Source organism: Mustelus asterias, chromosome 4 (assembly GCF_964213995.1).
Source record: "Mustelus asterias chromosome 4, sMusAst1.hap1.1, whole genome shotgun sequence".
Classification (NCBI taxonomy): domain Eukaryota; kingdom Metazoa; phylum Chordata; class Chondrichthyes; order Carcharhiniformes; family Triakidae; genus Mustelus; species Mustelus asterias.
Window position 1 is genome coordinate 95,188,133 of NC_135804.1, and position 15,472 is coordinate 95,203,604.

General features: G+C 44.9%; 1 protein-coding gene across 1 annotated transcript in view; it reads right to left on the reverse strand.

Moving 5' to 3' along the window:
* The window catches only part of arhgap20b (Rho GTPase activating protein 20b), a 96,092-nt gene that overhangs the window by 16,051 nt on the left and 64,569 nt on the right, over positions 1-15,472 (reverse strand). Inside the window, exons 10-12 of the mRNA XM_078210350.1 lie at positions 5,810-5,988; positions 2,226-2,387; positions 406-515 (exon numbers count right to left, since the gene is read on the reverse strand). Of these exons, the coding sequence (XP_078066476.1) occupies positions 406-515; positions 2,226-2,387; positions 5,810-5,988 (451 nt within the window). The remainder of the gene's footprint in view (positions 1-405; positions 516-2,225; positions 2,388-5,809; positions 5,989-15,472) is intronic.

The following is a 15,472-nucleotide window of genomic DNA, read 5'->3' on the forward strand; positions in this document are numbered from 1 at the left end:
CAAGGCCTAGGATGGCCCATCCATCCTTACCGCAACTGAGGTTTCAATTTTCATGCTGGAGTTGAGGAATAGGCAGGAAGTCCGGAAAATGATCCTGCTCAGAATTTGGGTGGGAACCGGTGGGCGGGGGATGGCACCTCCATCAACAGCCTCCTTTCAACATCAGGCACCCAACCCCACAACATCTGACTCCATTGGGTGCTTCCTCCCTCCCTGGTCCATTTCTCACCACTTAACATCATTGGAGCATTTAATGACAGTGGGGCAGCCAGTATCAACGGGATGTGTTCACTGCCAACTCTGGATATCAGGAGAAGAAACCATGCCATGCTAAATATCCTGACCCAAGAGATAGACATTGGGCAGTTAAGTTTAGTTACATTGTAAATGAAATGTTTCTCTCACTTCTTCATAGACTGTATTTTTTCCTCTTCATTCTCATTTTCTATTCCACCCATCCACTTCTCATATCGTTCAGATGACAGAACACTGCCAGGGATGTTACGTAGAAAGTCCTACAAAAACAACAGCTATTAGGTTCTTCTCGAACTTTCATCATTAATAGGTTCATAGGCATGTAAATTTAAAACTCCTCCAAATGTTTCTCAGATTTTACTAAGCTTAATAAAAGGAAAGGTGATGAATAGTAGCATTGTGATCGAATAATGTTTTCGTTGAGAGCCACACTAGTGAATTCTACATTAGTGTTTCAAGTAGCTCTGACAGAGTAAGTATTAACAAAAGAAATGAACAAAATCCAGAGTCATTACATTCATTTGTAACGCATTACACCAGTGCTTCTTAGGTCTTATTTTTAGGGTAGGTGTTCTAACTCCTCACCGGTGATAGATCAGAAACCCTACATTGAGAGAATCCCTACAGTGCAGAAGGAGGCCATTTGGCCCATTGAGTCTGCACCGACAACAATCCCACCCAAGCCCTATCCCCGTAACCCCGTGTATTTACCCTGCTAATCCCCCTGACACTAAGGGGCAATTTAGCATGGCCAATCAACCTAACCAGCACATCTTTGCATTGGACAAGTACTCATGAAATTTATTCTTTCATGCTTTTTCATCTCTTTGACTTAATTCTCCCTTTCCAAATATTTTGCAACGGATGGTAATAAGGAATTGTTTGATGTCTCTAAGAAAAATTGTTAAGACTTAGCTTTGATTTCTGTTTTACCTGTAGTATTGATTACCACCAAGAAAATAGGAAAAAAAGTTCAGAATGTTCTCTGAACATGCTACTGTTCATGAAACGCGTTCTTGGTAGCTCTTGATTTAACATATTACATGAATGTGATTGAATCAGACTGTGCACTAAGAGAACTGCTACCTCATTCATCTCTTCTAGCTGTTTGTACCATTTTGCTGTGTGGAAAATGCCTGCTGTATGCTGCCTAGATAACAGCAAACCTTGCATCACAGAGTGATTCATGCCTCTGTGATGTTGCTGTCAGTGAGTTCAAAGCTACCAATTTGCAAAGAAAAGTATGTGGCAACAGAAGAGAAGACATAGTCTTTGAAAATAAATTTGTGAGATATGTGCTGATAATGGTGAAATTTATGTCTTTGGAATGGCTCCTGGAAAATTTGAGCTACATAAGATTTAGTGAGCAATGGATACATGTTAGATTGAATAATTCCAAATAGTAAATTGCCTGTGGCATTGCAATCAATCAGTTGACAGAAAGAAGGTTCATTTTTTGTATGGGATGCTGATGGAAGTTGGAAGAGCGTCTTCAGATACTCACTCCTCAGAGGCATCTAGTGGCCAGACTGTGCAACTACATTGTAACCGCTAATGGTAAAATTGACGGTAAATGTTGATAGAAAACTATGAAACAATCACGGAAGTAAGATTTGTGGAAAGGACATGTACACCCAATGTATGATCTTTAATTTATATAATTTAATATTAATTATTTATATTGATAAAATAGTCTAATACTTGAAAATAACTTCACAAATCTAGTTTTAATTGATGAAAAATCCTTTGCAATGGGTTTACTGGAGGGCAAAGATCTAAGTTGGGCATTTAAATTGGTAAGTTTTGCCCTAGTGGAAGGTGGATGCCTCAGCTGACTATATTCTGCCATATTTCGTCTGATCTATCCTCTTCTTGTACCTTTTTCTAGGTTAAGTTCAATGGCACGACAGATCCATGTTTAAGGTCTGATCTGATTTACCTTTAAACAGGAATGTTATATAATCTCATACCGTGATGACAGCAGCTGCCACAAAGACAGATTCCTTGTCCATTTGCACCTCATTTCCAGAATTCAACTTCTCCTTTAGTTCCTTGCATGTCTTGGCATTGGCTGAGCGCCTGAAAATGCCTTTGGTGGAAGGGCCTTCATGATACAATAGGACAAGCATATCCTGCAGAGAAACAGCACCACAGCTCATTCAAAGCTTCACAAGATGCTTGGTTCTTGTTTAAAGTAGTCATGTTATTTTCACAGTCAGATAAGTTGACAAGAGTCTTTCCAGCAAATTAGTTAGTATGGCTGAACACTTTGAAAAGTGTATATAGAATCATAGAAAAATCATAGAATTCCTACAGTGCAGAAGGAGGCCATTTGGCCCATAAAACCTGCACCCACGCCCCCAGACCCTATACCCATAACCCCACGTATTTACCCTGCTAATCCTGACACTAGGGGCAATTGAGCACGGCCAGTTAACCTTACCTGCACATCTTTGGACTGTGGGAGGAAACCTGTACAGACACGGGGAGAATGTGAAAACTCCACACAGACAGTCACCTGAAATTGAACCCGGATCCCTGGCGTTTTGAGGCAACAGTGCCAACTATTGTGCCACCGTGCCGCCCCATTTACTGACCGCAATTATAAGCCTAATTTCAGTACAAGCAAAGAGGCATACCCTATCCTTAATCTTAATGAAACTTTAATCCTATCTTTAACCTCAGCCCTACCCTAAGCAGCATAGTGGCTCAATGGTTAGCACTGATGCCTCACAGCGCCAGGGTTCAATTCCAGCCTTGGGTCACTATCTGTGTGAAGTTTGCACATTCTCCTCGTGTCTGCGTGGGTTTCCTCCGGGTGCTCCGGTTTCCTCCCACAGTCCAAAGATGTGCAGGTGAGGTTGGTTGGCCATGCTAAATTTCCCCTTAGTGTCAGGGGGGATTAACAGGGTAAATGCGTGGGATAAAGGATAAGGCCTGGGTGGGATTATTGTCGGTGTAGACTCAATGGGCCGAATGGCCTCCTTCTGCACTGTAGGGATTCTATGATTCTATAAGCCAATTCAAAATACTTTAAAAAACAGTTCATTCTCAACTGAAGTGTTGTGTCCAACCCTGAACAACATTCTGTAGGAAAGATGTGAAGGCTCGAGAGAGGCTGTTTAAAAGATCCATGCAAATTGTCCCGGGATGAGGGCCTTCATTTGTGTGGATATATTGGAGAAGCTGGGTTGTTTTCCTTAGAGAAGAGAAGTTTGGGAGTAGGTCTGATATGTGTTCAAATTATGATGGCTATAGACAGAGTCAATAGTTCCCATTGGCAGAAGGGTCAAGAACCAAAGGACACTGATTTAAGGTGATTGGCAGAAGAACCAATGGTGATTTGAGGAAAAATCTTTTTACACAGCAAGTGGCTGGGGCTGATCTAATTGCGACTTTCAAAAGGTAATTGGATAACTATCAGAAGAGAAGAAAATTGCAGGGCCCCAGGGAAAGGGTGGATGTTTGTGAGAGTTGAGTTACTCTTGCAGAGAGCCAGAATGGATACATAAGAACATAAGAACATAAGAAATAGGAGCAGGAGTAGGTCATCTAGCCCCTCGAGCCTGCCCCGCCATTCAATAAGATCATGGCTGATCTGAAGTGGATCAGTTCCACTTACCCGCCTGATCCCCATAACCCCTAATTCCCTTACCGATCAGGAATCCATCTATCCGTGATTTAAACATATTCAACGAGGTAGCCTCCACCACTTCAGTGGGCAGAGAATTCCAGAGATTCACCACCCTCTGAGAGAAGAAGTTCCTCCTCAACTCTGTCCTAAACTGACCCCCCTTTATTTTGAGGCTGTGCCCTCTAGTTCTAGTTTCCTTTCTAAGTGGAAAGAATCTCTCCACCTCTACCCTATCCAGCCCCTTCATTATCTTATAGGTCTCCATAAGATCCCCCCTCAGCCTTCTAAATTCCAACGAATACAAACCCAATCTGCTCAGTCTCTCCTCATAACCAACACCCCTCATCTCCGGTATCAACCTGGTGAACCTTCTCTGCACTCCCTCCAAGGCCAATATATCCTTCCGCAAATAAGGGGACCAATACTGCACACAGTATTCCAGCTGCGGCCTCACCAATGCCCTGTACAGATGCAGCAAGACATCTCTGCTTTTATATTCTGTCCCCCTTGCGATATAGGCCAACATCCCATTTGCCTTCTTGATCACCTGTTGCACCTGCAGACTGGGTTTTTGCGTCTCATGCACAAGGACCCCCAGGTCCCTCTGCACAGCAGCATGTTGTAATTTCTTTCCATTTAGATAATAATCCAATTTGCTATTATTTCTTCCAAAGTGAATAACCTCGCATTTGTTAACGTTATACTCCATCTGCCAGATCCTCGCCCACTCACTCAGCCTGTCCAAATCTCTCTGCAGACCTTCTACGCCCTCCACACGATTCACTTTTCCACTTATCTTTGTGTCGTCTGCAAACTTTGTTACCCTACACTCAGTCCCCTCCTCCAGATTGTCTATATAAATGGTAAATAGTTGAGGCCCCAGTACCGATCCCTGCGGCACGCCACTAGTTACCATCTGCCAACCAGAAAAGCACCCATTTATTCCGACTCTCTGCTTCCTGTCGGATAGCCAATCCCCAATCCACGCTAATACCCTACCCCCAACTCCGTGTGACCCAATCTTCTTCAGCAACCTTTTGTGAGGCACCTTATCAAATGCCTTTTGGAAATCCAAAAACACCGCATCCACCGGTTCCCCTCCGTCAACCGCACTAGTCACATCTTCATAAAAATCCAACAAGTTCGTCAAGCACGACTTTCCCCTCATGAATCCATGCTGCGTCTGCTTAATCGAACCATTCTTATCCAGATGGCCTGCTATTTCTTCTTTAATGATTGATTCCAGCATTTTCCCAACTACAGACGTTAAGCTAACCGGCCTGTAGTTACCCGCCTTTTGTCTATTTCCTTTTTTAAACAGCGGCGTAACATTAGCCGTTTTCCAATCCGTCGGCACTACCCCAGAATCCAACGAATTTTGATAAATAACCACTAACGCATCCGCTATTACCTCTGACATTTCTTTCAGGACCCTGGGATGTATTCCATCTGGGCCCGGGGACTTGTCCACCTTCAGTCCCGTTAGTCTACCAAGCACTGCCTCCCTGGTAACATTAATTGTATTGAGTACCACTCCTCCTACCAACCCTCTAGCGTTAATATTCGGTAAACTATTTGTGTCTTCCACCGTGAAGACCGACACAATGGGCTGAATGGCCTCCTACTGTCCTGTAAGCATTCTATGACTCCAAGCTGCTTGCGAAGGGTAACCCTAAACTTAATATAGAACCCGAACCCAGAACCTTAATCTGAATACATGCAGAAACATTTCATGTAGAACAATGCCATTCGTAGCAGCAAGTAGCAACGAAGAAAGAAAAGGAGAAAAAAGAGAGAACAGAAAAAGGAAGGAGAGAAAATTTTTAAAAGTATTTTTAAAGCGCCTTCCACACCCTCAGGACATTCCAAAGCTCTTCACAGCCAATGGATTATTCTTGGACAGCCGGCTGCATTCCTTACCATGATGGGTTTAGGAAGGGTGCCGTTCTTACAGATGGATGGTAGGGACAGACCAAAAAGTTTCCTTGGTGTAATCGGAGACTCTGAGGTAAGACTGCTGTCTGACTGGTTGCTGGAACTGCGGCGAAGAGCCCAGTCTATCAATGACTTCTTCTTTTTAAGAGTTTTTGGAGTTGATTCTGAAATAAGACATGGAAATAAAAATGGGATAATATTGATTCAAGCATTCAACTATCCTTTAACTAAGGGCTGATTACAGCAACAGGAAAAAAGTGGAAAACAGTATCAGGAATGCACATCAAGTACTTCCCTGTCTTATCACATATTATTCAAATGAACTAGTGAGTCCTTGACCAGTTTGCTGTTTCTAATGAAATACTTACTTTCTGGCATTATACTAGATATGAGTTTAGATGATGTAATGGGTTAAAGCCTGGCCCTTCACTTTTGGGACCTGGATACTAAAGCAATTCAAACTCATGTGATCATCATGTTCTCTCGCTGCTGGTTGCAAGATTCACATAAGAGACATACTTTGAGCACTGTCAATCTAGTTCCTACGTATAAGCACAAAACTTCCCCTATTTGGTATCTGCTGGTAATCTCACATGGGGAGGCATAAGGAAGACTAGTGAGGAAAATTTAAGACTGTTTCAAGAATTATGGAATACCATTCTGAAACTGGAGCTGGACAATAGAGGCAACTTTGTGCCAGGTTACTCATGAAGCGGTGACGTGGGCACAAAATCTATCGAGAATTTTTCTATTTTACCCACCCCCTCACTGATAACATGAGGGTCCTGCCCTTTCATTTAAATATGTTTAAATAAAATTAAATGTTCTGAAAGAGCTTCCCCACCACATAGTCCTCCCAGGTAAAGAAATCCCCCCTTGCCAATGTGACATCACGTCGGCAAGGTTTCCAACAGGTATTGAAAAACAGGAGGCAGTCGAGGGGAATCCATCGGAGGCGCAAAAGCCCCTGGGGGGAGAGAGGGATGTGCCGGGGCAGTGCCTCCTGGTACGGGAGCTGTGCCGGGGTGAGCCCACTGGGGAGCCCCATTGGGGGGGGGGGGGGGGATTCCCCTTGTGTGTGGGAGGGGGCTGCCCCGGTGCTTGTGTGGAGGGTGGTGGCAGGGGGGATCCCCCCCATCCCCCAAGCATGATGACAGAAAACACGACTCCAGATTTTCTGTGCATAGAATGCCAGAGAATCTGGAGGGGAAACTCAGCTGTGCAACTGGAGAGCTGCACGCCGATTCTCTCATCCCAGCTAGCACTTTGCACAGAGTGCAAGATTTCATGCCACATGTATAGGCTGCAGCTAACTTGGTCCGACAGTGCTTGGTGCTGTCAGAAACAGTCCAAAACAATAAGTGTTCCCACTCCCCAACACAAGCACTCCCGAACTTGATGAGAACAAAGTAAAATTAACACAATGTTGCAGGAATGTTTCCATTTGTCCACCACCTTAGAGTCCATAGAAACCCTACAGTGCAGAAGGAGGCCATTTGGCCCATCAAACCTGCACCAACAATCCCACTTAGACCCTATCCCCGTAACCCCACGTATTTACCCTGCTAGTTCCGCTGACAGTAAGGGGCAATTTAGCATGGCCAATCAACCTAACCTGTTGATGATACATATCTTCAATGGAGGGTTTAGGGAAACACTGGAAGAATGGCACCGATACCATTCCGCCAAGATTCAAGAAATTAATGGGAAGCCCTGACAGAGAATCAACCCCGATATTTGGACCAATTAGTATTAATACAATAATCAAATATTAGTTTTAAATAGTGGCAGAAATTCTCTGATCTCTCGCGCGGCTGGGATTCTCCGGTCCCGCTGCAGTGAGTGGAGATTTGGCTGAGCGCCAAGTTCTCTGTACTCACTGGCAGCAGTGGCAGGACATCGGAGAATTCCAGCCAGTATCTTTGCCCATTAAATACCAAATCAAGTCATTTGATATGTTTTCGTTCAATCTTGAGCAAAATGCCAGAGAACCACACAAACCGCAGTAATCAATTGACACCAATGAAAGCTAACCGAATACTCTTCCTACACCAGCCTCAGCATTTATCAGGGAGCAGTGTTCCATTCTGATCATTGCCATACGTCAAGTGGCACAAAATACATAAAAAGGGAAGAAACAAATGTGTGGATATGCCTACTCATTCCAAGTAGAACAGACCACTGTAGAAATTATCCAGCAACATTGGCTTCTGAAGCAATTAGTATCAATCAGTAATTTTGGGAAACAGGTTTGCACTATAAATGTACACTATTGGAGCTATATGCAGATACAGCTCGCATGTCACAAAAGCTTGAACCTCATCTCAGAAAGCTGCAACGGACACCAGGAGAACATTATAATTTTTTTTAAATGTTACAATTGCTAAACAATAAATTCACCAGGAGCAACAGGAAGGAATTATCTACAATCAAGCATTTCCTGTTCCAACATTAAAATAGCAAAGTTGTCTCAGAGGACTTCTTAATTACATAATAATGGGATTGTTCTACTTGAGTTTCAGAATAGCTGTGACCTCAACTCTGAGACGAGACAGAACAGTACCAGTTTTGATTTGATGATTTGTGCTATAGATGAGGCAGAGGTTGGAGTGCACACTACTGATCTTCGGGCGAGGCTGGGAAATCTGCCAGAGAGGATAAATTTGGTACACTGAAATACTTTTTGAAATTAAACTACCAATTAGTTGAATACTATCCAGGATTCCACGATTTATGGCAATTACTAAATTGGGATGAGAAATGACAAGTAATAAATAATTATCACTTATTAAATTTATATTCGCTAGAATGCTCATCCTTAATTGCTTCAATATGCTTTAAGGTCAGACAATTTATAATTTCACTTCCTTATATCCAGCTGATTTTTTCTTCTCCTTAGCCTAGGGGCACTGCAGCCAATGTAGCGACTGACTGCCACGCTACCTAGTCAATAGGGTGTGTGAGGCGGTGATTTTCCCTGGATATCCTGAGTCACTAAAGAGCCTCTGAGTTGGTCAAGATATGGTCTTACATATAATGATGCATGTTCACAGACTTTATTAAAAACATAAAAGGTATTTATTTATAAGAAAAGCTGTACAGAGGCCAGCAGCCACCCGGCCGCCTTAGAGCAGCCCACTGGCTGCCCTAGTCCCACATATTTACTGCCTAAAATAGGCCCCCTGGGGTGATTACCCACTCACATCCCCATTGGTCCCCAAGCCAAGTGACCCTCTTCTGCTGTGTTGCCCTTAAAGGGACAATCACCACATTAAGCTGAAACTTTAATTCAACCTTCGTTTAGCACAAGATATAGGTTTTCTTAGGAATTATCCGACCTCGCCCGTGGCTGGGATTTTCCAGTCCCGCTGCAGTGAATGGAGTTTTGGGCGAGTGCCAAATTCTCCGTTCTCACTGGTGACGGTGGTGGGGCGAATAAGATCGGAGAATCCCGACCATTCAGCAGCTTCCCTCCATGCACTCACCTCTCCAGTGGGAAATGGACCTGGCAGGCTTTGATAAAGGGTTTGGAATCTGCACTGGAAAGTCTAGAGCATTATTAAGGGCTAATTGTCATTTAAATTGCCTGTTGCTGCTAATTAATCAAGCTGCAGTTTGTAGATGGGTAGTGCTTGCCTCTCCCAACAGTGACCAGCTGATTGGAAAAACATTTGCAGAGGACTTTGAGTGCTACATGGTTGGAGGTTTGAAGACAGTTTTTAAAACAGCCGTGATTGAATGGCGGAGCAGACTCAATGGGCCAAATGGCCTAATTCTGCTCCTATATCTTATGGTCTGATGGTCTAACATGCCAGGAAGCTGTCTGGGACACTTTCACCGGAATTCTACTGCCTCGCCTGCCGCGGAATCAGAGCGGGCGAGGGACGGACATCGCAAATGTCCGTTGACCTCGGGCAGGAATTTCTGGTCTCACTCGAACACAGTCATAAAATCCCTCCCATTGTCAACATTTCACCAACACCCTATCAATATTTATTTCCCATTCTTAAGAAGAATTCAGTGAGAATCTCTTCAGGGTCCAAAAGAATTTCCAAGTGTGGTTGAATTGTGAACTGAGTTGCACTGACCTTCCCAGCAGGAATCATATCAGTTTTCCCACTGGAGACAACATAATTCAACCCATTGTACTTATCAGTATCAATTGTTGCTAATATTATTCCCCTTCCTTAGCAAATAGAAATTGAAATAAGTATAGCACTTCAACTGGTTCTGGCATGGGGAATCGTTATTGGCGGCCTAGTCAGATACAGTGGAATAACACCCATTCTGTCATAAACACTGATTTCTCGTGTAATTGGCTGCACAAAAAATGGGCAGTGTATGCAAATTCTATGATAATAGGAGCCAGACCTATTGGCCAGGATTCTCCAAAAAAAAACTAAGTGCTCAACGGGTGGGAATACGGGAGATTTCCCCACCCGTTTTTTAGGGTGTACTTAATTTAATGAATTGCTGGCACTCTGTGCTCCAGCCTCAGGGGAATTCATGCTGGTAATTCATGCTGGGGGGGGGAACCTCATCTTGCCCGAGAGGCCAGCAGCATTGTGCTGAGTGGGCCATTGCCCAGTGACAGATCAGCGCATGCGCACTGCCCCCCCCCCCCCGCCATCGCTGGCCTCCCGATGTTATCCTCGACTCTCTACCCATCGCCGCCCTCCCCCCGATCGCTGGCCTACCCAGCCCCCATCCCCCATTTCCAGCCCCGACCTCCCCCCTCTCATGGCCAGCCCTGAACCCCTCCTCCATGGCCAGCCCTGATTGCCCCCCCCCTCCTTCCCCCACTGATCCCATTGCAGAGTGCATAACGGGTCCCCCCCCACTCCACCACCGATCGCTCCCTGATAGGTTCTGCCCCCACTATGCCCTGCCCCCAAATCAAAGCCTGGTGCCCCTTTGTCCGCTGCCTGATGGGCAGTGCCAGAGTGCCCAGTGTGAAGTAACAGGATGCCACCCCCCCCCTCTGCTCCTGACCTCCAGGTGGAGGGCCTCAATGGACTTTGTCCCCACATATGGGGTGAGCCCGCCTGGTCCCCGTTGGTGGGGAGCAGTTGTGAACCCTGCTGGTGGGAACCTCTCCCAGCAGGTGGGAGAGACACTAGCAGGCCCAGAGATTACCTTGCCAGGCTCACTGATCATATTACCATATTGACATTTCAATATGGTAATCAGCCGTGCATCGATTTCTGGCACAGGACTGATTACATCACAAAAAAGGGTCTGGGAGACTTGTGATTGGCCAGATGCCGATCGCGAGTCCTGCTACAGGCCCCCCCACTGATGTCTCCCGGCCCACTGTGCTACTCAAGCAGTGTGGCAGGCTGGGAGAATACCGGCCATTCTCTCAGACATTCTGCCATCCAAACCAGAATTGCACCAGAATTTGACGTGTTTAAAAGAGGTTCACACACTTGGTTTCTCAAACCAGGTAGCAGTTGTATTCACAGTTCTGAATTACTGGAAACTTCATCTGAAATATCAACTTTGAACCGAAATAAATAGAAAAGCATAAGCACGGAGTTAAAAAAGTATTCTTCAAGCTACCTTTCAGCAGCTTCAAGCTGGGAAATCTTTTTATTCCCACGCTTATGACATAGCACCCTTCCCATGGGGTTCACTATGTGCACTTCCATATATGTCCTTTTACGATGGAGCACCATGAGGGAGACACAATGCCAGTGACGTGCAGGGTAAGATTACACCAAAAGAGAAGATAATGAATGGAGGGTGGGGTGGGGCAGGGTGGGGCTACTGCAATTTTATATCCAACTCCTCATCTGCATGCTGTGGTTAATTGCCCTACTTGTAATGTTTTTATTTATTATTTGATGGCATGCGGGCGTTGCTGCCAAGGCCAACATTTTGTTTCCAATTCCTAATTGCCCTTGAGAAGTTGGCTGTCAGCTGTCTTTCTGAACCACCGCATGCAACCTGGTGCCCAACTGAAAGGAGCAGATACTGGCCGGCATCTGCAAGATTATCATTTCAGATAGCAATTGACCAGGATTGAGGGAACAGTTCCCAGCACTTCGATAAGCCACAGGGAGAGAGGTTTGGGAGGATACTGGTTTTAGGAAGAGTGGGGTGGGGGAGGAAGCCCACAGCTGGAAGGACCTAACCTTTCTGTATCAGGCTTCCCAGGATAAGTTTTCAATAAGTTAAATAAGATTACCTATTTAGGTCTCATCTTGTCCTGGTTCCTCTTCCCACTATCTCCACCTGGCGGAAAAACGACAATGATTTTCCTGCTCAGGCTACCAGTTAAAATTGCAATTAGGACTCAGGGACATCATCAGAGCCTGATCTACTTCTTTATTGTACGGCCCTTCCAGTTTTGGCTGGATGCCTTTGCCACCTGTTCAGAATGTTAAAATACAGGGCAACGGGACATTGGCAGGATATTCTCCACTTTGATTTTGGGCGGCACGGTGGCACAATGGTTAGCACCGCTGCACTGCGCCAAGGACCCGGGTTCAATTCCGGCCTCAGGTCACTGTCCGTGTGGAGTTTGGACATTCTCCCTGTGTCTGCGTGGGTTTCCTCCAGGTGCTCCGCTTTTCTCTCTCACTCCAAAGGTGTGTGGGTTAGGTTGATTGGCCATGCTAAATTGCCCCTTAGTGTGACAGGGGGGGCTAGCAGGGTAAATATGTGGGGTTATGGGGGTAGGGCCTGGGTGGGATTGTGATCAATGTAGACTTGATGGGCCGAATGGCCTCCTTCTACACTATAGGGATTCTATGATTCTCTATGCTAAACCCAATTTTAACTGTCTGACTAGCTGGACCAGACCAAATCACCCAAGGTTGAATTTCACGGAGGAGCGTATTTCTTGCCCCGACCCCTTCCCCATTGCAAGAATCAGCTGGCAGCTAATATTCCCAAACCAAACCCGCACTACAGCGATAATGCACTACCAGTGGGCTAAACAGTCTGAGAGTGAGACTTCCACCCCTCACTGAGAGAAAGTTCTATGCTCAAGAGTTGCCCGCTAATCTGATAGGCCAGTAGCTCCAGCAGTCCCGGTAGTGCCAGAACCTGTAGTGGGCGCTGCTGGGACTGAAAGCAGACCCACAAAGACAAGATAAATGTGGGAGGCAGCTGAATTGGATCTTTTTGGGCAGCAAGGGATAGGACAGCCTAGGAAGGTCTCACAAATAGCTAGGGAGCTAGGTTTTGGAGGCCAGGTGGGGAGGAACAAAGGGGGCTGACATATTCCTTCCCTCCCATCTTTACAAACAGTTTTTTTCAAACGCATGTTTCTCATTCACACCCACCTGCCCACGCCAACCATTTTAAGGTGTGGGCACTATGAAATATAAATCAATTGGCGTGGTAACAAACTCAATTGTTAATTATTTATTTTAAAATGATAGGCAGGCTGCCCATTTTGGACTACCTCGCAGCCACCATATTAGGTGACCTGGCAGGTGATGGACAGGTAGGTGGTGGACTTGTATTTTATGTGTGTCCCCTACTGATGACACACTTATTTTGGGGGGGGGGGGGGGTTGCATTGAAGTTGCACAGCCACTAATGCCTCAGAAAAGATAAAATGTCTGTCTCCTGCAGCAAACTGATCTCAAATTTTTCTCTCTTAAGATAAAACAGATTAACCTCAGGACGCTGTGCTTCAGATCACAAAAGGGCACACATGTAATTACAACAAGTACTTCTTACCACCATGTCTGGTGTCTGTCTGCTATTCTTATACCTAACGTGGTGTTGCAGGGCCTGATATAGGAACCAAAGGTCACCCTGAGTAACATACGAACATACAAACAAGAGCAAAAGTTGACCATTTGTCCCCTGGGGCCTGCTCGAAGATCATGGCTGATCATCCTGATAAAGTCATGGCTGAGCTGTTTATGATTCCCTTGCCTAACAAGAATCTGTCGACCATACACTCCACTAATTGCTGTATCTAAATGTCTCTTAAATTCCAGGGTTTCTGCATCCACTATTCTGGTTGGAACTCCATTCTAAGTATTAATTACTTTGCAAGAAGAGAAAACTTCTGATAGTAGTTCAGAGATCATATTTTAATAGTTTGGACTTGCGTTTCCTTGTCCCATCCCATTATTTTAAAGCAGAATTCTGAATTTTCCATACATACGATTTTCTTATTCTTAGACATCTCCTTTCCAGATTAAATCATGAAGTCTCTCCAAATTATTGTTCATAATATTGTCATCTTAGAAATCAGGCATGTGGCTGAGCAGTGCACTGCCTCCAGAGGTTAAAAGTCTCCCTTGTTACTTAGTAATTAGAACTGTACCTTGTTCTTAATGTGCCATTTGACCAGCACACTGTAAAGTTTAATTAAAACTTGCACTGTGAATTACAGCTCCCAGCTTAAGGATCTCCCCTCTCCTCGCCTGTCCATTTTCCCTCTCCCCTTTCAATTCCATTCACATCTCTTTTACTGTCTCCGTCCGCCATCAGTACCACAAGTGCTCTTTCTAATGGTTCTGCTTCCAACCATTCAAAACTTATTTTAGTGAGTAGTCATGCCTACAGGATGCAGTGGTTAGAATCATTTAGCTGTATTCAAGAGAAGTGGTGTTGAGAGATAGTCAAAGAACAAAGAAGAGTACAGCACAGGAACAGGCCCTTTGGCCCTCCAAGCCTGCACCGATCATGTTGTCCTATCTAGACCAAATCGCCAGTATCCCTCTATTCCCCGTCTTTTCGTATGTCTATCCAGATAATTCTTAAATGCCGCTAACCGCCTCACTTGGCAGTGCATTCCAGGCCCCCAGCACCCTCTGTGTAAAAAACTTCTCCCACACATCTCCACTGAACCTTTCCCCCCTTATCTTGAACTTGTAATTGTCATTTCTGCCCTGGGAAATGGCTTCCAACTGTTCATCCTATCTATACCCCTCATAATATAATAAACTTCTATGAGGTCGTCCCTCAGTCTCCGTCTTTCCAGGGAGAACAATCCCAGTTTATTCAATCTCTCCTCATAGCTAATACTCTCCATACCAGGCAACATCCTGGAAGACCTTTTCTGTACTCTATCCAAAGCCTCCACATACTTCTGATAGTGTGGTGACCAGAATTGGACACAGCATTCCAAATGTGGCCTAACCAACGTTCTGCATGCCAGTAACATAATTTGCCAACTTTTATACTCAATGCCCCATCCGATGAAGGAAAGCATGCCAAATGCTTTCTTCACCACCTTTTCCACCCGTGCTGCCACTTTTAAGGATCTGTAGACCTGCACATCCAGATCTTTCTGTGTGTCTATGCTCCTGATGGTTCTGCCATTTATTTCATAGCTCCCACCTGAATTGGATCTACCAAAATGCATCACCTTGCATTTGTCCGGATTAAATTCCATCTGCCATCTCTCCATCCAATTTTTCAGCCTATCTATATCCTGCTGTATTCTCTGACAATCTTCATCACTATCCGCAACTCCAGCAATCTTAGTGTCATCCACAAACTTGCTAATCAGACCAGATCCAAGTCAATTATATATATTACAAACAGCAGAAGTCGCAGCACTGATTCCTGCGGAACACCACTCGTCACCTGGCTTACATAGAACATAAAATATAGAACAGTATAGCACAGAACAGGCCCTTCAGCCCACGATGTTGTGCCGAGCTTTGTCTGAAA